This window comes from Aulonocara sp. 'chitande type north' Nkhata Bay, linkage group LG19, assembly GCF_057382095.1.
Source record: "Aulonocara sp. 'chitande type north' Nkhata Bay isolate Kocher_YH1m ecotype deep benthic linkage group LG19, A_spYH_male_GT1.1, whole genome shotgun sequence".
Classification (NCBI taxonomy): domain Eukaryota; kingdom Metazoa; phylum Chordata; class Actinopteri; order Cichliformes; family Cichlidae; genus Aulonocara; species Aulonocara sp. 'chitande type north' Nkhata Bay.
Window position 1 is genome coordinate 7870629 of NC_141362.1, and position 23798 is coordinate 7894426.

At 39.1% G+C, this 23798-nt stretch overlaps 1 protein-coding gene across 2 annotated transcripts; it reads right to left on the bottom strand.

Annotated features, from left to right (window-relative positions):
- Nucleotides 1–277: 277 nt before the first annotated feature.
- Nucleotides 278–10101, bottom strand: LOC147306417 (tumor necrosis factor alpha-induced protein 2-like). 2 transcript variants are annotated; one of them, XM_086274502.1, is made up of 12 exons: nt 10011–10101; nt 6951–7184; nt 6114–6759; nt 5749–5860; nt 4191–4313; nt 3499–3593; nt 3291–3383; nt 3065–3188; nt 2843–2962; nt 2593–2748; nt 1625–1746; nt 278–908 (listed from the first exon to the last, which is right to left on the bottom strand). In XM_086274502.1, the coding sequence occupies exons 1-12, from the start codon at nt 10069–10071 to the stop codon at nt 758–760; spliced, it is 2037 nt and encodes a 678-aa protein (XP_086130628.1). In that variant the 5' UTR covers nt 10072–10101; the 3' UTR covers nt 278–757. The 2 variants fall into 2 exon arrangements, with proteins under 2 accessions (XP_086130628.1, XP_086130629.1); XM_086274503.1 differs by lacking the exon at nt 10011–10101 and adding an exon at nt 7414–7489.
- Nucleotides 10102–23798: the final 13697 nt, after the last annotated feature.

Consider the following 23798-nt stretch of genomic DNA (forward strand, 5'->3'; position numbering starts at 1 on the left):
TTTTGTTTCAAAGTAGCTGATAACTATTCGCTGATAGCTGCCAACATCTGCAAACAAATATAACTCTATAAAATGGTTCTATATATTGTGTAACTGTTCATATAGAGCATTATTAAATTTATTGCTAATGCAATCATATGGCACACTGACTTCTGAGGAAATTTTAAATGGCAATCGCCATCAGAAAGGTTACCTACCCCTGCTATAAACCCTACAGTCAGTTTACATGTGGATCATCTACTAAACACAGAGTAAATCGTAAAAACAAATTGAGCTGGTTTTTGCACATTTATTAAAAAACTGAACTTACGTCTTTTTATGTACATGAGACATTTATAATTCTCTGTAATACTATTTATGGCATGAAAATATTAGACTTTAACACCATTGTAGTTTTTAAACAAAACGACATATAATAGAATGACACTGACCTGTCTGTAAGTGTGTAAAAACACACACTTGCATACTTATTTACAAAAATACATTTTACATGAAATGCACAAAAATTACCAGCATGAATGTGACATCTAGCTTATGTATACAGTAACATACAGTGACTACAGCAAGCATTCACCATCACAGAGTCTGCGTATAATAGGGATTTCAGTCTAAGTAGCATCTGAACCAATGTTTTTCACTGGCATTCACTCTGCATGTCTTTACAGAGATAGACTGTAACACAATATAATACACAATAATATTGCTGCTCTGCAACCACACTCTCAGTCAGTGATACTCTAAGAAGCAAATGTGCGGCTCATCTGACTTCAACTTTGGAGAAAAACTTCCGGGTTCCAGGATCAGCACGGCTCTCCTTCAGTGTGTCTGACAGAGTGGTTTTGACGATTTTCCTGTCGGCTTTGGAGATGTTTGTCTTGAGTTTGAGCAGAGCCGAAACATGTTTTTCACTGTTGGTGACAGAAAGAAGAAAGAGTTTAAAAAGAGATTATTTTCTCTATGTAAAGTCAGAGACTGTGAAAAAAGGATTGTCATGTGAAAGCTGCCACATTTGACATGGAAAAGAAAAAATATAAAGAAATTTGAGCATTTTTTTAGCTAAATATAATCTGCAATCTTTTATTTCACTTTCAACATACGAATAACAGAAAAAGTTATAACTTCACTGATCCCGTCTAAACTTGTGTTTCACTGACATGTTATGTCTTTTTGTGTAACCAGTTTTCTGCTCCTGACACACATCCTTCCTGCAAACACTAACAGCTGTCATTAACACTTTACTACACCTCTTTAAACTGCTGAGAAGAGGGGAGGTGGAAAATGTCTCTGCCCACCTCTGTTGGAAATGTGACAATAGGTGGAGCTACTTTTAGCTCATGTTAGTTCCCGTGAATGTAGCTCATCCTGCTCACAAGATCTGAAACCAATTAAGATGTTTCGCTCAGTCTGCTTCCTGTTTTCCCTCAGCTCTCTCTGAAAAGTACGATTGTTTATCCTGACCTAATGTCTCACAAACCTCTTATCATGATATAGTTCTGTCCTTATTGTTTATGTTACAGTTGATACAACAGGTCCCAAAAAATGAGAGCACATTACATTTGTGTGAGTTATACTCTGTATGTTTCTGTATTAAAGTAAATAATTTCTGAGTCAATTCAAAAGTTACCTGAGGTCGGGATAAGCAGATCCCACTGAAACAATTTGCATCTGTATGGCAGGAATATCTTGGAGTTTTAGCACTTCTGCAATCTTGGTCAGGATTTCCTTTAACCAGTCTTGTTTGGATCCCTGTGAAGACAAATCAGTGACGTCAGTTTAGTCTGCAAGTTTCCCCAAACTGTAATCAGCATAGCTGCTGTTTTTGGAAATAATGATGCTTTTTCTTCTGGAGTAATTGCACTGGAACTTCCAGCTAGTGTGTTAAATGTGAAAATGAAATTATCTGAAGTGCCTCAATGCTGTGCTTTATATTAACTAAAGTGTCATATAATCATATAGTGTAGTAATGAATGGACGTGGCCCAGATATTAAAGGCCTTAGACTGCATGTCTTTTAGTGATAGAAATGTAAGAGACTCCTGCCCACGCTTGTCTGCAGAAGTTGATAACAGGGAACATCTGCCAGTGGAAATTTACTAGAAGGGATTATGGAAAAGTCGCAGCCTCGCCAGAGCTGAGAAAAGATGTCTTGCAGCTAACAAACAATAACCTATATGTATGCTATGCAATGTGACTACTGAATGCTTGTGTAATACTGTTGTTTAGACTAGAGCGGGACACCCTGTGATAAAACTGGTAAGCGCACATCGTTATTTCAAGATTCGCGGCAGAGTGTCATGCAGGACGCATCTCCTTTCCAGAAGTAATAAAAGTGTTAAAATGGTCTACTGAGCAGTGTGTTGTCTTCCATCAGATGCTTATGATGAATCAAAAAACTTGGTGAAGTGTTGATATTTAACACTGGTAAATATATGTGAATTTTAAATTCTTTCAGTTACACAGATGTTGTTGATGTTAGCTGAATTTGTGACTAAGGTTGTTTCACCCTGTCAAACAATGTTTTGCTGATCGGTGTTTGTGCTTGATTGATTTTATTCATGTCTCAGCTAAAGTGTGCAGTGAAGGTGAGTCTCACCATTCTGGCAAACAGCTCGTGCAGTCTCTCTGCATTTTCTTTCACAGTCTCGTAAGCCTTCAGCTGACGATCCTTGTCCTTCAGTTTGACCTCTCCTTTCAGGAGCCTCCGGACATATTCTACTGTCATTTCCTGCTGAAGCTGACCAATCAGCTCCTGAATGTAAGTAACAAGATCATATGTTAGTCCATTGATTTAAAAGTTGGTAATAATGGCTTCATAGCAAAGTTTCACGCTGTCATGTTTCTACCTGATGACAGGATTGAGTCGAACCCTGAAGTTCCTGAAGCTCGTCTTCAGTGCTGTTCAGCAGCTTCTCAAACGTGTTCTTCTTCAGCCAGTCACTGGTTCCCACCTTCTGGTAGTGTGGCTGTGTGAGGAACAAATAACACATTGTTTTAAAATCTTTGATTAAAACATGTTAGGATTTAATCCTGAGGATTATTGATATCTGCAGTTGTAAATAACTTACTTTGAGGATCTTGTGCACAGGCGTTAATAAATAAGTGTGGGCAGACTGTTTCATCTCAGTCAGGACCTGCAAACAGTTTTCCCGCACATCCTCTGGGAACAGATTGTGCTCCACAAGGAAGTCCCTTTAGACAGACCACACAGGACACATTAGCTCACAGTGAAGTATTCTCCTTTTATGATGAAGTTAAAATCTGAATTTCCATCTAACTGGATCAGAAACATACCTGAACTTTTCGACACAGCTGAGGTTTGCCTTTATGAAAGCTTTGCTGTGCCGTTTGTTCTGCTTAATGACGTCTTCATGAAATTTTTGATACCTGCAGAAGATTAAAAACAGTTTTCACTTCTATTATCTTGTTATTACCAAACATTAAACTAAAATGTATTTTCAAATGACAATATTTAAAAGACAGCCTTGTGAAGCCTTGTTACCTCTGCATGAAGTCTGTCAGGTTGGATGTTATTTCCTGGGCCTTGTGTCGGTCTCTTACAGTTATATGTGCTGATGTCACGATGCCGTTGATCAACTGAAGACAAATGTATTGACAAATCAGTGTCAGTTTTAAGTACTCAAAGCACTTTACACAGCAATGCACTTCCATCATTTTCAGATCCAGTTAAACACCAGGAACCAAACCCAGTGCTTTACAATGTTAGTGACAAACCCAAGTGATTAAACTACAGAACCATGGGAGGGTTTGAAACTGTGACTCTTATCTGACAGTAAATGAGTTTCTATAAATGACCCAAACAAAAATGACGGTCCTTTGTTTGTTTGTTAATCTTTTTCTCAAAGTTTCTAGAAGTCTTTTTCAGTTTGGTTAATATGTGCAGCAGGCTGGAAAATATTTGTCTGCACATTTTGTTCTCCTATGATCAAAACAATGTTACGTCATTACTTCACCACAATAATTTTATTGCACAGTTCAGACATAGCAATGTATACAAAGCCTCTAATCATGGTCAGTAATGGTCAACAATTAGAAATCAACGAACCCATGATAAGGACCCTTAAAGCAGGCCAACACAAGTGACACCTTTCACTTTATATTAACACCTTTTTATAAAAGCATCAATTTCAGCCTCTTTTATATCAAGTTGTAGCAACTCTACGGCAACTGTACCTGGATGACATCATAGGCCACAGGACTGGAGTAGCAACCATCATATCTTGTCGGCTCCTTTCCTTGATCCCACTCTTTCTTTGCTTCATCCAATACTCGGTCAATATAAATCATCAGGTCGCTCTAAACACACAACAACACACAGCTGCCAGTTTTAAACTGCTTTCATGTGTAAAGATTTAATTACTGACAGTAATAATTACATCTACAATATTATGTTCAAAAAAATTAAACCAACAACTCTTTGATGCTTGTCTTGCACATCTCACTTTAAGCCCTGCAATGACCATATTGATTAACTGGATGCATATGGGCTCAAAATGTGGTCATAAATATTTTGTACTTGTAAAAAAGATTTGTATGTGTAAAAAAGATTTGTGTGTGCGTAAAAAAGATTTGTGTATGTGTAAAAAGAATTTGTGTGTGCGTAAAAAAGATTTGTGTGTGGACCCCTGCAAGTTACAAGTACGGATTTTTGACCCTATTTTTCTACCCTTCATCTGATTGGTCAATGTCATGTCAATCACAAATGTAACAATCCAATGAGAGAACAGATGGGTTTGGCTGTCAGAGGGGCGCTTTTTTGAACTGCAGGTCTTTGAAGGGTGATACCGTTTGAAGCTGGAGGATCGCTATATAAATATCCGATAGCAGCTAGGTCCCCTAACTTTCAGCAGCTGTTGAAAGGATAAAGTTGTGGTATATCAGTGGTTAGAAATAACATTATTACTTTAGGATTAGTTTAACACAAAGTCAGGGCTGACCCAGGACCATTGCTGTGAGTCACAGTGCGCAGCATAAAAGTCCATTCACATCGGATGCAGGATACGCTGCTAATGCTAACTAAAAGCAAAGGATCCAGAATTTGTTGCGCTGGCTGCTGGGCTCTGTGGGTTTTTGCAGCAGCTCTACCTGTACTAGATGCACCTGCTCCTTGTCTTTTCTATCTCTGACTTTATGTCCTCTACAAGAGTCTGTTTTTTTTTGCTAGTTCTTCAAATGTTCAATAAAAACATGTATGCTAATTCATAACGAAGAAAGCTTTGTAATGAAGACTGTCATTTCCAAAACACTGCCCGCCCCCACCCCGCGGTCCGCAGCGCTGTTGAAAAGGCTGGGGAAGTCCCTATATTAAACACGTAGACCTGTGACATAAAAATCACCAAACTCGGACGACCACAGACTGTTTTCCTTCGTGGTGATGAAGGAAAACGCTGGGTTGGCATGTAAAAGGGCATTTATTCCCTTCAAAGACCTGCAGTTCAAAAAAGCGCCCCTCGACAGCCAAACCGATCTGTTCTCTGATTGGATTGTTACATTTGTGATTGACATGACATTGACCAATCAGATGAAGGGAAGAAAAATAGGGTCAAAAATCCGTACTTGTAACTTGCAGGGTTTTTTTTTCTAAGTCCACACACAAATCTTTTTTACGCACACACAAATCTTTTTTACACATACAAATCTTTTTTACACATACAAATCTTTTTTACAAGTACAAAATATTTATGACCACATTTTGAGCCCATAGATGCACGCCTCAGATACACTGTGTTACCTGTTGTTTGCTGAGGTACTGCTCCTCCAGAGGTTTCAGTAACTCGTCAGGAAGCAGGTTTCCCAGCGCTTCAGTATTGATATTACTGGCCAGCTCAGGTTTTTCAAGGATTCTGGTACACAGAGCAGATAACACATGAGTTTCTATAAACAACCCAAGTTGTGTTTAGTCTACAAAAATGGCATTTTATTTAGCACATTAAGAAAACAAGAAATTAGCCGTTACATTTGTATTATTATTCACTATCTGTAATTGTTCAGGTATTTATTCTTCTAAAAACAATGAAGGACCTCACACTGACAGACATCCTCATGTTTAGTCACAGAAAGATGCTGCTTCAAACAATAATTGAACTGGTGGCTTACCCTGGATAAAACTCCTTCACCCATCGCAGGAGGAAGCTGCAGTCCTTGTCATCCAGAACAAAGTCTGCAATCTTTTTGAGTCTTGCGCTGAAAGTTTGATGGTACTGTCTTGCATAAAAGTTACAGATCTCCATCTCTGGTGGGTAGCAGTTGTTCACAACCTCCACCACCCACTCCATGTCCTCCTTCAGCTGCTTGCCCATGGACTGGATGTCTGCCTGGATCGAGGACTGGTTCACCTGATCACCAATGAGGCTCGATGGGTTCTCCAAACGACTATACACTAATTCATGAAGCATTTTGTCATGGTGCTCCTTCCACTTCTTGGGCCTCCAGGCTGGTGGCGTCCGGCATATTTGTCCCCACAGCTGGTCCTGCTCTTCCTCAAGGTTGATGGCTTTCACTGCTGAAATCAAAGCAGACACCTCTTCCTCACAGCTGAGAGAAAGACTCTGCTGCACGGTCTGCTCTAAACGCTTTTCAAGGGCTTCATAGTCTGCAGCAAGCTTTTTTACTGCTTCCTCGTGAGCTTTGAGTGCATCAGCCTTTGTTTTCTCTCCAAACAGATGTTTCTCCCTGTCTATCAACAGTTGAGTGGCTTCAAACAGGTATTGTCCTTCAAGGCATTCCTCAAAATTAGGAGTCACTGGTGGACAAAAACAAAGATAAATAATCTTCAAGTAATAGAGGTGTTTTTCACACATCAGCACTATTTCGTGGAACAACCGTAACATCAATTTCCTTTCTTTTTTTAATATGTCACACAAAACACAATTTAGTTGAGATACAGAGGGTTAAAAGGAAATAGCTAATAACAGCTGGATGTATGTCACCTACCAACTGGCCGCTCTTCTTCAGTAGGTGATTGGTGTCCATCAGTAGTGGAAGGACCGTTGTCACTGGGTTGACCTGTGGGGCTTCGCCAGAACTTTTTAAACCATTTTCCTCCAGCTCTTAAAGTTTGTTCAGGGGAACTGTTGGACGTGCCTGTTGTGGATGAATCCGACTGTGTCCGCATTCTTCTCCAGGTTGTAAAACGTGACCAACAGGCCAAGAAAGGTGCTGAGAAATCTGCAATTTAAAAAAAAACTGTTTTAATATACATTTTTTTAATATGATTGGCATAAACGAAACATTTTAGCCTTGTGTATAGCATGACCGTGAAATTAAAAATAGATTAAATCCATTCTAATTACAACAATATGCCAAAGTAAGTCTGTAAAAAGTATTTTTGTTGCCAAACAAACTATCCACGTTATATATATCAAAATTTATCAGAATTCATTCAGATTCTACTCACATAAGCTTCACAGTCACTGCTTTGAAAGTAACTGCAGCTGCTGTGAGCTTTTATGCCTAACGAGACAAGCTCCTCCCGCTCAGACGATGTAGGGAAATTTCACAGAGACCCACAGAGCCACACATGCAATCCCTCCCCTTCGCACACACACACACACACACAAGCACGCGCGCACACACACACACACACACACACACAAGCGCGCGCACACACACACACACACACACACGTGCGTGCGCACACACACACAGAAAGCTGTGCTGTTTTTAGCGCTAGGACAGGACCATTTGTCTTATGTGGCTTCTGGACCAACTTCTCTTAACAGGTACTTTGTCGACTGTTAGGAAATGTTGTACAGTCTTTCATACTTTCTTTATGACTTTCATGATCCTGTACTTTTATTTTTATGCCATTAGCAAGTCAATTGCACAACAACACTAAAAGCTCACTAGAATGTTATGTTTTTAGCCATTTAGTGTTTATTTTGTAACCAACTAAAACTGATGGCCAGAAAAAGTGTAAAAAGGTGATGATCCTTATTAAACATTGACCAGCCTTAAGTACACCGTCAGTGTTTTTTTGTCTGCTTTTTAAAGAAAAGATATTATAATCAGTATGACTCACTTATTTGTTAGACTCCTAAATAAGCTAAAGGTGGAAGTTTGTGATTTTGTGAAAGTAAAAAAACAGAACCATGACAACTAATAATGCCAAACCTCAACCCAGACCACCACACTCAACCAGATTGTTTGCAGGTCAGAAAGTCTCGGTGCGTAGTATGCTTTGGATGGCACTGACAAATAAAGACTTTTGCTTTTGTTTGGTGACTCAGTGAAACATCGAGCTGACTGTTATGACAGACAAACATAAAAGCAAATGAAATAAAATGTTTGAAAACAAATCTGAACAAGTACTAAAATGATTTTTCTTTCTGCCAAATGATGTATCCTTGCAATTTTCTGTTGTTACAGCAGCATTCAGGACCAGAATAACACACTAATGCAGTCACAAAAGTAAATGATGCTTTAACTTGGTTTGGGTATCAGTTAATTATTAAAGGTTCATTTGTACATGTGAACAGACTCTTTAGATCTGTTATTTTGTTTTAATACAGAAAAAGTCCAGTATGACTTACTTACTTATTTTGGTTTCATATTGTTCTTTCTGGTGTTTACATTGCATCTTTTAAACGACTGACATCCACTTTGACCTTTCTGCTGCTGTGTGGATACACACTGCAGGTATATCTTTTACTAAGTCAAACAAACATTTATCCAGGCCTGAGTTACAGAGGGCTGCAGTCTACACAGAGACACCCAGATCTCTCTCTCCCTAGCTCTTCCAGTATAGGGCACTGAGCTGTTCCTGGGTCATCCAGGAGAATCTCTCCAGTGTAGGGGTGTGCCTGAGAGCCTTATCCCAGCTGGATATGCTTGAAAGCTCTCACCTAGGAGGCTCCCTAGTCACATATCCACACCAGTGGCTGCTTTCCATGTGGAGGAGCAGCAGTTGTGAGTCCCTCCGAATGATTGAGATTCTCACCCCATCTCTAAGTGAAAGTCCCCCTACCCTCTTAGAAAGGTTATTTCCAGCATTTGTATCCACAGTCTCGTGTTTTTGGTCACTACCAAGAGCTCTTGGCCATTAATGAGAGTAGGAACATAGACCAGCTAAATGTCACCATTTAATTTAAGACAAATAGCATCAAACACCATTTCTACAATTTGTATGAGTCCTACAGTCCTTTCAAAAGGACACAGTGGCCTCTTTGTTGATGCCACATTAGTGGCGGTTGGGCAAACAGAGTACACAGACTTTCTGTTCAAATTAAAAGGAACAACAGCTTGGTCAGGCAGAAAGGATTTTACTCAACATTGTGGAAGAGGTGCCAGGAGATGAGTTGGAGCAAGGCAGGATCAGACAGGAAGGTGAAAGCTGAGAGGAAGAGATAAAAGCTTTGAGGATGCCCAACAGCCACCACCTATAATAATATGTATTGTTTAATGCAGCGCCCTGAAGGCTTTAAGTATTATGATGTCTAGATGGAGAAATGACAACAACACATACACGCACAAACCCCTGCGTAGGCTCCTCTAAACCCTTTAGCTCTTTGCTCTGTTGCGCTATATAAACACCAGTCCATTTAAGATGCCTTTCTTTCTTTATCCTGATCTGGGAGATGTAATTATTGGACTAACAAAAAGAGAATGACAAGCACACACTCGTACACTTTGGGAGGAAATCCACGCAGGTGCAGGAAGAACATGCAAACGCTCCACATGAAGGCCCCGCTTGTTGCTGTAGAGCGCTAACCACTAAAGTGAGGCACAAAAGGTCAAAACCAGTTTTGTTTTCTTGCTCTGGTGTTTTTTCAGATCTAAGGCAATTGTTCTTCCCCTTCAAGACCCTCTATGATTTCATACAAAATTGCAACAGCAATTGAGAAACATTCAAAGTGTCTCTTTTGCAATTTAAATGACTTCAACTGATTTTTATAGTAACATTTTTGTCAGTTAAAAGTGTCAGCCACATTCGACCTGTGTGGTTTTTACTGCCTATAACTTAAATCTGCTGCTGTGATACAGTAACAGTCTTACCGTTCACTCTGTAGGATCTGCAGGATCTGCGGGGGAAGCAGCGGGGAAATGTCGAACACATTTTTCCTTAATGCAGCAACTAACAGTCGAGTCTCAGCAGCAGATCAACTCAACTGAGTCGAGGACGAGATGCAAATAAGTACGCAAATACCATTTGATGTGAGGATGTTGGCAAAGTCACACAGTGAGAAACACTTCTCCGTTTACTGTTTTTACACCTATATGGGCTTCCTCTGAGTTTGCACCTATGATATGAGAGTGAAACTGTAAAACCTCATAGTGGGTGAGATGTGTTTAAGAGGCAAAATCTCACATTCACTCAGGAGCTTAATAACTTAATTCCACATATATATATTTTGCACACATAATACTTGCTTTTGTACAACTACTGTTCATAAAACATCTAGGCAAAAGGAGGAACATAAAGAATATTTTCACTTCCTTAAGAAAAACAGAAGTGTCAGGCCTGAACAGATTTAACACTATTTTCTACTATTTGCCACAAAAATGTGAGGTATCCTCCAAACAGCGCTTAGCTTACATGCACGTGACCTAAACGTACTGGTATTGTTAACAAAAGAAGTAAGTAGCAATACATTTATTTCAGGGCTATGAAAGACATTTAAGCTCTGTTAAAAACTGCAACTAAATCACTGATTGTAATGTCTGAGTACTCTGAGGCCCAGGAACAAAACCAAAACTCCAAATGGGCACCCTGGACTGCTTTGAAAAATGTGAAGGAAGTCATACATTTAAGTATATCTTTACAGGTTTTTCAGCTTGTCTTAATCATAAAAAGAAGGAAAAGTTGTATGGCCCTATGGCCATTCATACATAAAATAAAGAGAGGATGAATAGTTGCTACTACCAATAGTACCTACAAGAAACTGTTTGCCATTTTTCTTTTCTTTTCACAGGTTTCTGTGATTCTTTCATTTGAAAGTTTAGAAAACACTCATAGCTGGATGTAAAGTTTAGATTCCCTTAAAACCCAAAATCTTAACTGATTATTATATTTCAGTTCTAGTTTTTTGTTTTTGGGGGAGTCACATAGAGGAATTGTATCTTTTTACACAAAAACATGTTGATGTTGATATCTCTCTGTGTCTCACGCACATATAGACTGTACTACCCCTTATCAGTAAGCTTCCTATTTCAAACTCTACTTGAGCTTTTAAAAAGATTACACACCTAATTTGTGTTTCTCTGGTTTCAAAAACAGGCTTTCAACCTATTTGGGGATAATAAATTAGTAGAAATTAGTAGAAATTTATCCTACCGTTTAACTCTGAGTTCGAACTGACAGTGGAAAGTGGAGTTTGACAAACGTGATGGAAATATAAATGTTTAAATTGCCAACAAAGTTAGGCCACTGGAGAAAATGAAATTTTGAAGAAATCTGCTGGTCTTTTGATCTGAGATTGTTTCCTGAAATAAAATATAGAGAATCCATTTCAGACTTTAACCAAACCAAATGTAAAATAAAGAAATTGTTGCTCTAGTATATTCATGTTTCAAGTATTACCCCCCCCCCCCCCCCCTTTTTTTTAAAAATATAATTGTAGGGGCCTTTAACTTGAATACATGAAGATCATAAATTGGGATGCTGTAAAACAAGCTTTTTGTCTCTCCTGTTTCCAGAAGAGGAGGCGTTTTCATGTTTTTTGCTCATAATATCTTAATTTTAAATTCTTTCCCACAATGTCACAAGACATTGGTGCAACTTGACATGTAACCACAGGGTTAATACAAAATAGTCTTTGCAAAACATATGAGGCTAAATGAAAAAGTGAAAGTATCAGAACTGTTGCCTTCTAAGTTCTGTGATGGAGGAAAGCAGCTGGTGAAACAGGAACTGGCAGACACCGCAATTACCAAAGCCAGAGCGAGTGGAACTATGGTTCTACTATAAGACAAGGGAGACTTTACAGGAAATAGCCCCGTTATTATTCATCTGCTGCTGCATTTTCCAGATGTCTGCAGTTATTAATGCTGGGATGTTGCGAGAGGAGGTCAAAGGTGTTCTTGTCCAAGCATAACCAGGAAAAACACAGAAACCATGATACGCATACCCATAATTTCCACTCATTTTGCATTCTGAAGAAGAAAACACAATCTGAGAACATATTTACACTTTTTTTAATGTAGCACAAAAGCCTTGACTTCATATCAAAAACTAAGATTTGCTCTTTATGTGTTATCTTATGGATGCAAAAGGTCTCAAAGGAAATAAAGAACTTGACAATGAAGGTCAACAGAATTGCTTATTTAAAAATATGCATTTTTACGCAGTCATTTGGCCTGCAAGTCAACATATGAATCCTGCAGAGTTACCTGGTTTTCTGCACTCATACTTTATAAAATATATTCACCTCAGACAATCTATTGTATTTATAATGGGCCAGCAATGATATTCATTTCTTTTCTGTCCTTATTAAACAAAGCAACCACTGAACTATCACACTGCTTTTGTTGAGACTAAAGGTCTGCTACTTGGTCTTCCTCTGACTCTGTTATTCATAATCTGTGTGGTGATGTTTACATGTTAGCCTGTAATGGCCTTTTGTTGCCACACATAGTGTCATGTGTGTTCAGCCAGCTCAATATTTCCAGTAATATTGTGAAATATTAAAGTGCTCGCTTCCTAAATGTGCCACAAGCAGATGATTAAAGCCTGAACAGAGTGGACATTAGCTTTAAGGATTCCTTTGATATTACAGCTGCTACTCTTTTAAACTTACTTAAGATTGTGCTTCGTCTGGGCTAATCACGAAATATGAACTCTTTGAAATAATTTTGGACAGAGAGGACAGATGGTTTGAAAGAGGAGTGAAAGAAGCCATCTGTATGTTCACTGTGAGCGACCATCTTTGAACAGAGGCGGGGGTTTACGACACCAACTCTCTGCCATCTATAATCCAGTTTTGAGATCCCTTCCCAGACGCCTTAACGCCCACTCACATCCTGGGCCATCTGACCTCAGGAATTCGCATGATAAGGTGGGGCCAGGTTTCACAATGAACACACCCGAAACTCTGGCTGATTGGGACCCACACCCAGTTTCACACCTTGGCTCAGGCGATTAGAGGATCATCAGGGGGTCCTTTTGTCCCTCTGTGGGGGGAAACTCCCACTAGGTTTATATCTGGGACTCTCCACCATTTGACCTTAGAACTGAAGAAGCTTCTCGGATGAGAGGTGAAACGTCTTCAAGTAACTTAAAGAAGTCCAGACGCTTTTCTTTGCAAGCTCCTTTGACTACGATGACCTGTATGACTGAGAACCTTCACAGACATCTTCCACTTATCCTTATCTGAGGGAGCATGTCCCAGCTATGGATATGCATATGGTGAGAGGCAAGGTAAAACCTTAACAGATCACCACTTCGTCTTTCGAAGAGCTAACACACAAAAGTTAATCACCAACTAACTAACCATGCTAAATGCATGTGTTTGTATTGCGAGGGGAAGTTGCAGTACTCAGAATGTGCAAACTCCACACAAAAAGGCCCTTCCTGCTTCCTGCTGTCAGGTAACCATTAACCACCATGCCATTGTGCTACAGTCAAAAAAAAGAAGCATGATTTTATTTACTTTATATGCACAGTCTGTGTAAAAAATGTAATATCTGTTGTTCAAAAGAGCAAACCCAGTCAACATGAAAACTCCAAGTAAATCTGCTATCACTGTAAACACCAAACTACTTATCAGGCTGAACCTGTACAACAGAGTGACCACGGATACTCCAAATTTCTCTCAGGTTTTCTTTCCGTTCAAAACTAACACAATGCCACAAACTGTCATGGAAATCATCATATCCGTTTTCTTGTGAAGCAGACTTAACCTTGGAACAATCATATGAGTGTTTAAAAATAGTTCTGCATGTGCTTAGCCAAGACTTCATTTTTAGAAAGTGCAAAAATATAGGAGCTCTAACACAACCTTGAGCAGCACCAGTACTCATTGCTTTCAGCTGGGTCACAGTGTTATTGACTTTAAATAAGAATGATACAGTTTAATGATTAGGAGGGTACATCCAATTATTTTAGCTTGTGGAAAAAAGAAAAGAGTAGATAGCATTAAATGCAGCGCTAAAATCTATAAAAAGCAGCTGAACATAAGCTGTGATCTTCAAGATGTTTTAAAACAAAGTGCATAATGCTATGTTTTGTGTGCTATGTGTATGTGCATAATGCTATGTGTGCTTCTCTCAGGACTTCAGACATTCTGTAAGCCTGTTTTAGTGATGCTTGAGTCACATTTAAAGGATGACAGGGCTCTTGACATTGTGGAGAAAACACTGGCACAAAAATACCCCTGACTGTTATGGTCTTTTTATATGTGAGCAGCAGCTAGCAATGGTTTGTGGTTAGTGATCAGAGGTATATCTAGAAGACTGGCATGGACAGCAAAGAGAGAAACTATGAAAGGAGACCAAGAGGCAGGAATACAATCACCAACTGCAACAGAAACAGAGCAGCCTCTAACAGGGGCAGGAGGGCGAGGAGGGGGTGTTGTTCTGTTTTGTCAAATAGCTAGATGATGAGTTAAAGACTTGCTTAACCTCTGCGGGGATTATTGTTTTATAAATCAAATGTTGTTTTTGTGCCATTGCCACGTTCAAATTATTTTAAAGCCATTGCTTTGGATTATGGTTGAATATCCTTTGATGAGGAACACATAACTAAGTGATGTGGCATAGTGGTGATGTAAAGGAAACATACTTGAATGGGTTCTTTATTAGGAAGATACACTGTGGTTTGCTAGCTGATGCACACTTGTCAATGGTCAACATGACTGGCAAGGGACTCATAACAGCATGTAAATTACCAATTACATTTTCCATCCACCTGTTAGTGCTGTCTTTGTGTCGCGGTCTTGCAATGGTCAGTAGTTTTGATAGGTTGGACTATCAACATCCAGTCTCCACCAGATTGTTATCTGTAATAATCAGGTTTCGTCATGGCTCTAGTTCACAAAGCGTTCTCTTGGTTTCCAGTCTTTACTACATGACTTCTGAGTGCACACCCCTTTAATACCCACTGACCTGTGAAGTTGATCTATTTCATCTGGAAGATTCTGGCCAAATACTTACCAGTCATTTGAATCACCTTACCACAGAAACCAGACATATCATCATATCATCATCAGCTTTTTAGCACCGTTAGGCAATCTTTGACATATAACTTGGCCTGGACTAATTCTCCTCTCTCCCAAAGTTGCCCTCTCGGACTGTCTGACCAGTTTTTTCAAGCCTTCTCAGTTTCTCAATTCCAGAAATAAAAACTTTGAACTATAAACTGTTAAGTCTTGGGTCCTGCTGAGGAGTCTTCAAGCCAGTGCTGTTGTAACACTGTATGAAAGATGAATGTCTTTCTTATCTGCAAAAGTTCAGCTCTAGTTTGAGGACGTGCCTCTATTTCAGTATTTCAGTGCCTTTATTAAGCCAGTTCACTGCTTCACAATGCCACTCTGACAGCGGAACAATGATCTGAGTGCGTGTATTTTATAGTTGGTGAAATGAGTGTGTGTTAGTGCTAATATGGTACAATATGGCTAAGAGCCTACATTAGAGCAAATAAGAGCGTAAAATCTACATTGATAGAATGACAGAGGAAGCAGATGCCACAAAGCAGGCAGTGCTTTTCAAAGTAGGGTGTTAATAGCACCTAACTTTGAACTTAGGGCCTGTTTATGCTAATCAAACTATTCTAATTTTTCTAAAATTACAAAAAACCTCTAGCAATTTCACTTCTAAAATTCAGATTTCTCAGATTTGGAAATTGCAGGTTTCTAACATTTATGTGACCTAAATTTGTAGGATACATTCCATAGCTGTTTGATTAATGTGCAGCTTATCAAACAGGTTTAGAGCGGTTGTGCAGAATGTAGTTGACTCATATGATGTAGAAATTTTGTTAACGTTTGTGCTACATTTGCATTTAAACCTCTGTAGTGGAGGGAGTGTGTCTTTCTGAATCACAGAAGCTCGTCAGAATAAAAAAGTCCATATCGACAGATGGGTTCCGACTAGAGCTGGCCGATAGAACGATAACGATATGTATTGCGAAATAACTTTTTCTCAATAGAAAAATTAAACTATCCGATTGTTCAGTCTGACGTCACTAGCCGTGTCTGGGCCTAAACTCTGCTGCAGGTCCACATATCAAATGATCACTGTGGCATTACTGAGAGTTAAAACACTGTCTTAAGTCTTTCATCTTTAATAAAATTATCAGCGTTATCTACCAGGTGTAACAACTGAGTTTAACATCCAGGCATCCATGAAAACGGAATTTATGACATTTAACGGAGTTAGAAGTTAGCAGGAAGTTAGCTCGCTAGCTTCCATCTAAATACAATATAGCATGTCCTGACTGCGGGGTTTTGGAAACAAATTAAAACGTACAGCTCTGTTATCACTTCCAACATAAATGAAGACAGAAAACTAAACAGCAGTGACGTTTGTAGGGTTACTGAAGTTTGGCTAGCTGGTCATGATGTGCTACGTGACCGCTAGCGACACAGCTATGTTAGCATAATATAAACAAGCTAACTTTTTTTCCACTCGATAAAAGTTAACGTGAGTGTTCTCAGTGGTCAGGAACAAATGTAATCGCATGGCAGGATGCTGTAAAAGGACCAAACTTCAGCCAGGAGAACAACTGAGATAATCCATCCACAATACGAGGTTAGTCATTCATATACTGCTGCATGGGCTGGGCTGTAGTTACATCCTAAGGTTTTAAAAACTGAGCTTAAATAAATGATTAGCGGTAATAAAAGCCGAGGGAGGTCAACAGTGATCACTGACTTTTTTTAAGGAGCTTTTTGAGATTAAATAAAAGAAAATACAAAGCATTAAACATGTTAACAACACAAAAGCCATATAAAATGCACACTACTTTAGGCCCGGAAGTAGGATTCGTCACGTCATCACTTAATAATCGGATTGCGATAGGCCTCACCGCTCTTGTCCTCTTACAAAAAAAAGAAAAAGAAAAAAAAGAACAGCCAATCCAAATTAAGTAGCGCAGAGCCGAACCAATCACAGCCGCAGCGTCACGTCACGTGACTTGTTAGTACAGCACAAGTGCCAAGCCGCACATGTGTATTTGTTTGGGAAGCAGCCAGCTTCCGGGTAATGGAGGAAATGAGTGTGCCGACTAGAGAAAAATCAACCGAGAGAGTGACCAAAGGTTACCGAAGAGAAAACAGATGATGGTTCCAATGCCGGAGAGATTGTTGAACAGAAGAGCCATAGAAGTTCTGTAGCGTGAAGGTATTTCGGCTATTTAAAGTCTAACAAAAAACAGAGTAGCGCGCACTGTAAATTGTGCCGAAAGCAAGTCTGGAAATACAATAAAGCGGTGCATACTCAGTCTCTGACTGGAAGCGCTAATTCGTCATTCGGCTTTTGTCAGACTAAAGTAACTGTTAAAACTGTTTGAAAAGCTAAGCTATACAACAAGGAGAGATTGAGAATTTCATTTTAGTTCTCAGTTTATTTGATATTGACAAAAGTTAGTCAATTTTGTCTGTTCTTCTGTAAAACAAACTAAGATTTATTTTTAGAATTAATATTTTGTTTCTAAGTGGAATTGACAATTTAGTCTGTTTTGTTTGTTCTATTTTGAAACTTAAACGCTTTAGCGGCTACCTTTGTGTAGTTTGCAATATTTGCCTTATATTTTATTTTGCAATATTTGATTTATTATGGGAAATAAATATTTAAATCAAAACAAGCTGCTGATTATTTCACATTTTACTTGTGAGCAACAGCACATTTAAATCTTACAAATATAGTTATTTGGCTTATATCGTGATATAAATGAAAAAAACATATCGTGATATGAAAAAATCTTATATCGCCCAGCTCTAGTTCCGACCCAGTGCTTTGAGTTGAATATATTTTGATGGTTTAGGATTTATGTTTAAGTTCATTTAGCTGTCTTAAGCTCATTCTGTTTGGCATAGGTTGCCCTGTTGTAGTTCATTGTTTATAAGATTCCCCTTGTGTCTCCCTCACCCTTCATGTGTTCCAGTAATGTCTTTGTCTCCTGTCCTCTCCTCTTGTTTACATGTGACACATTCCTTCTGTCATGTGTGTTTCTCCCACCATCATGTTCTGTTAGTGCTTTGTTGTGTCCATGTCTCTTGTCCGGTCCCCTTTTCCCCTCTGTATGTTTTTAAAGTGTACGTGTTCTTTGTCTGTCCGTCATTTCCAGTCCACGTCTATCTAGGTTTCCTGTTTTATTTTGACAGTCACGAGTTTTCCACGTTCAGTATGTTTAGCTTTGCTTTCCAGGTCTCTCTAATGATCCGGGTTTAGTTTTATTATGCTTAGTTTTCCCAGTTCAGGTGATCTTCTGTTTAGTTTATTATTTATGTTTCTCCTAGTTTGTTGTTTCTGCCTTAATAAATGGCGCCCTTTTAGTTACTTCCCGTTTTCATCTTCTGTGGTCTGCATTCGGGTCCTCACTTAAAAGAATCCAAACGATCTGTCTACGCATATCGTGAGAATGTCTGTGCATATACACACAGAGACGCAACAAAATCAAGTCAAGACCATGTATTTGGGGATCTTATCTTGCAGTCGTTGTCTTTCGATTCTCTCTGCGTTTGCTCCACAGCAGGAAGTTAGGAGGGAGGCTTTTGATCTTGTTACACTGATGATCAAACATTAAAGGATGTGAATAACATCCGGATGGCATCTGAAAACTCCCTGTGGATGTAATAAATGTTGTGATTTGTCTGATATCTGTCCATTATATCTTATTTATTATAGGTTACTTAAAAATGACTGCAAACATAGTAACTGAACCAAATGGCCTCCATGATTAAACAACTTATCCACACAGATAAGTTAATCTCATTGGCAGCTGTCAGCTGATGGCTCAGTCAGTAGCTTTTTGCACATCCAGCTTTTAAATTTGGTTTAAACAACTTATTTAAGCTGCTGTAGTTTGGTTTAACATTTGGCGAATAATATACGTATTATAGGTTTGTTTTTTTCTTTGCATGTTTTTGTTTATTCCTGTAAGTCTTTGCAAAACTAGACAACTAAACTATTTTTCCCCCTTTTCATGGTCACTGATTAGAACTTCCTGTGTTTTGTTGTTTAGTCTGTAGTTTATCATTTTCTTTGCTAGATCCTTTTACTAGATCCTACAAGCTCATTATATGAAAGTCTGGAGACTTGTAAATTCGCATATATTTATTCTCTGTCTCACTTTCAGTTTTTAAATGTGTCAAAGCAAAATAAACGAAGTCTTAAGACAAAGCAGAGACAGCAAAAGATTTACTTTAAAACCTTGCTTAGAGTTATTAACTCAATTTAACATGCCTCCACACGTGAAGTTTCACAATGTTTCTCTCTGCTACTCTACTTGATCCAACTATTGAAATTCGTTCCTTCCCAGAAAATGATTTCACAATTCCCCCACGATGCTCGGAGCAAAAAAGCGTAATTCACTGCATATGCAGAACATTTAATAAGCTTAGTAAGAAAGCAGCCCATGTATTAACTCCTGATTTGCCAGATTGTTAGAGGTTAAAACATTTTTCACTAAGTTTAATTTGGGTAATAGAAATCTGTGTTTGGATTAACGTCCTGAGATTTATCAGTCAGAGAGACTTTATTTATCCTCAAGGGGCAATTAAGCTAGATGATACCTTGCCAACCGTACATACAATACACAAACATCACATTGGGGAGACAAGTCAGGCACCGGCCAGTCGATCGCACAAGCAACGACCCGAACCGAAACAATGGAAAATGCACAAAATGAGGAAAGACGAGGAGAAAAAAGAACTCCCCCCAGACTGAGCTCCAACAGGGAGATCAGTTTGAGAACATGAACATGAACCATCACATCTCACAACATAGAAGACTAAGCTTCGAAGGCGTTTGGGGGGGGGGGGTGTAGGTCTGTGTCAGTGTACATGCGTATGTGTGTGTGTTCCATGTTCAGATGAGAGAAAGTGTCCCTTCACTCGGTTAGGCAAAAGTCAACAATCTTCGGTTGACGTGGGTGGCCTTGAATGAGGGGGAAGACTCACAACACAGTTTTGTTTTCTAAGGGAGAATTTTGTTATTCCCATCAGCTTTTGCCTTGAGCATCCAGCTGGCGCCAGGGGGGCCGCATGAGATGAAGATGGCAGTTGTTTTGGTTAGTGCGAACAAACTGCTTCCAGTTTTACAGTTGGTCTAATATTAATCACTGGTCACCAGGTCTCTTAATTCCTGTTGTTCTTCAAGATCTTATCCATATTGCGTTCAATAAACACAGTCTTGAGTACTCACAGCCCTCCCAATGTATATCATGTCGGCCAGCCTTGTGGGATTTTGAACAGCTGTAGCTGCTTCTTGTTCTTCGATAAGCCGGTTCCGAGCCAGCTCCAATCAGCCAGAACTCTGTTATCGTAGTTCCAAATCGGCAGATCTCGTTCAGTGTCCTCCATCGAGAGTGTCGCCAGACACACGACGCAACCGACCATCGAGTATCTGGCAGCCCACGTCTCTGCAGGACAAACGGGCTCTCCCAAGCCCAGGAGGGTGTCAGTTTCATCATGGGACCAGTTGATCAAATCCATAATTCTTCTTTAAGTCTGGGAGACTCTCTTAGGGTTAGAGAATAAGCGAGCCTATACAAAAGACATGAGAAGCCAAGCAGGAAAGATAAGGGAGAGGGAGAAAGTGCAACTGCCTCCGTCAAGAGCCAATGTTTTATCTTCTATCTCTTGAAATGGGCATCAGGTCTTGTTGATCACAGAACGATATGGTGGCTGTGAGATAGTTTACTTAGAGCTGTGGTAGTGGAACAAACGTTGATGTGGAGGAAGGCCAGACATTAGAGGAAGAAGGCGAAAGTTCATGGGGAGGACATACCAGCTTTTGAGGAACCTGTGCAAAGGCAAAAATGACGCCATCCAAAGTCCATTATGGATACAAAGTATTGTGTAAGCTATAACTCTGAAGTTGTGGGATTTGGTTGCTGAACTGCCATTCAGGAAGTGAACCATCTTTCCATGGTGGCCTTGTTGCATTCTGTTTAAGAAAGTTGTCACTATTCGCTGTATCAGATCGTTTAGATCAATTTATACTTTGATGGACTGCCTAATTTTGAAGACTCTCCCTCAACTTACTGAACTAACTTTAACTAGGAACCAGTAAATTCAGATCTTCCTTTAAGATCCAGTTTGCATGTTTTCTGTTTGATGTATTCAGAGGACCAGAAATTTGGCAGTTGTGGTCAACGGTGCCCTGCTTTCATGTTTCATCCTAAAAAAAAATTCTGTATGGTTGAAATTGAATTGATAAAGACAAGAGACATAGAGTTTAGTGCACATTTAGCATATATGTTATTAATTACATAAACTGACAGGATAAAAGAAAAACAGTATAGAGAAATCAAACTCATAACTGGTGTCTGTTTGTGTTTGAAAGGTCTTGATGCATGCTCAATCATCCAGGTAAGAAAATCCCAAAAAGTTGTTTCTGTTCATCTGGACGTTGAGTTTTCAGTGGAAGAGATGTTTCGTCACTCATCCAAGTGACCTCTTTAATGTGGGCTGACTGCAGGTTTCCCCAACCTTATAAACAGTACATTTGCACAATGACTGAAACTATCACCACCGACGAACAATGGGCTGTGAGGTCAGTTCCTTGATCAAGAAACTCACCTCACAGCCCATTGTTCAAGTCATTGTGCAGGTTACAGCTAATAAGGTTGGGGAAACCTGCAGTCAGCCCACATTAAAGAAGGCCCTGTGATGAAACGTCTCTTCCACTGAAAACGCAACGTCCAGATGAACAGAATCAACTTTTTATGGCTTAATTTGAAAGGTTCGTTTTTACTGAAAAAATGAATTTGAGTTTAAGCAATAGAACCGCAATAGCAACAAAAAAGATATCACTTAACCTCCTTTGTAGCCTTAATAATATGGATGCTGCAATTTCCACCATTTTTAAAAAGAAAGAAAGTTCATGTGCTCTGTTAGCACATCCCCCACAAATGTGGCATCATTAGAAAGCCCATGATGCCTCCTTGATCGTGCAGCAGGATTCATATAGATAAATTAAGAAATGGCCCAGAGTCAAATCCCAGACAGAAAGCAAAAGATAATTTCTGGGTCTTAGGAGGTTAAGCCTTTTATTAAGGAGTGGGACAATAAATGACTCGTGACTTGACCCTGGTTTCACATTCCTAGCCATGTAACTGGGAAGAAAAAGAACTTGTCATTGGCATATTTGCATGATAGCTTAGTTTTAGCACCACTTAAAGAAGAAGAAAAAATGCCTGCAAACGCAAACTACATTAGTCATTACATTTCTTTATTTCTCTGTGCACAGCATTCCTAAGGCCCCACTTGTGCATTTCTCTGAGTATGAGCTCTGGACTTTTCTGGGCCAGTGCGCTAACCTGATCATTTTCTTTTTCAGCACTTCTGTTGATTTGGATCATTGTCCTGCTGCATGACTTCATTTCAGCCAAGCTTTAGCTGTCAAACAGACAGCCCAAGTTCTCAGCCCACCCCCACTGTGCTTGACAATTTATATCTTTTCTTTTCTTCTTTTTCATGTGACTCATTATATTTATATTGGCTGCTAATCACATTTTGAATGAAAAAAGTGTTGATTTAAGTATTTTGAAGAAACATCCTGGGAACCCTCAGAGAAATTGTACAAACAGCTCCAATGTGATTACTTTTTTAAAAGTGAGAGGCAAAAATATGGAAGTACAAGGAAAAAATCTTTGCATTAAAGGACTCAGTCAAGTGAAAGTTTCTGTTCAAGGCGAGTGATTTTACATGTATGTACTCTGTAGCCTTTTGAGCAGTGTACATTGGGAAATGAGGGCATGATATTAATATTAACATCCTATTGCTTCCATAAATAAGCAATAATGAGACAGCATTGGATGATTTATTGTGCTTTGACAAAAAAAGACTGACCTGCCTGTAATAGAAGCAAATTGTCCATGAATGTATTTATAGGTTTGTTTGTTTTTTTGTTTACAGTACGATCATTAAGTGGTGGATGCTGGAAGTCATAGATTACAATAGTTGCCAAGTAGTGATCGGTGTGGGAGAGGGATAACATTGTACACTCCTCAATTCATTATGTTTTGCTAGCAAACAGGAAGAAGGTGAAGTGGTTTCCTGAAAGTACAAACATACATGGAAACTTTGTGCAATACTAACAAACTTGAAAGTCAATATTTGGTATGACCACCTTTATTCTTCAACACAGCCTGAACTCTCTTAGGCAGCTTGTTTGTCGTTTCTCTAAGCAATCTTCAGAAATAGTTGTCCAGGTTTCTTGAATGACATTCAAAGTTCTTCTTTGGATGTTGGCTCTCATGAAGCTTCAGCAAACAGATGGATCAACTAAAGTGTCAGATTAATCGCTCAGGTCCTGTGTCAGGTCTTTGCTGGATTTTCTCTTATTTCTTAGGGACATGACTTTCAGATAACAATTATTTGTTGTAGATTGTTTTTTTTAAGCCTGTTTTGTCCTCCGCTTGCCCAGTTTCCTCAATTTTTTTTAAGGACATGAGAAACCATTTTTGTTGGTGCAAAATGTGTAATCTTCTGCATTTTGTGTTCAGCTACACAAATTGGCACATATCATGTTTATATGACAGGCCGGTAGTAACAATGTTCCTAAATATACAATTAACACAGGTTCATCATGCTTGAATGATTCATAGGTCAGTATTAAAAATACATTCATCTGAAAATAGTCAGATACAATGACGGGACTGAAAATGAGTGAAAAAGCAGA

Excerpts from the sequence above, each read along its gene's own strand:
- LOC147306417 (XM_086274502.1), bottom strand. The coding sequence starts at position 10,071 with ATGTGTTCGACATTTCCCCGCTGCTTCCCCCGCAGATCCTGCAGATCC. Across the intron at positions 6,760-6,950 it reads TGAAGAAGAGCGGCCAGTTG|TGACTCCTAATTTTGAGGAA; the intron begins GTAGGTGACATA and ends TTTGTCCACCAG. Across the intron at positions 3,384-3,498 it reads CTGACAGACTTCATGCAGAG|GTATCAAAAATTTCATGAAG; the intron begins GTAACAAGGCTT and ends AATCTTCTGCAG.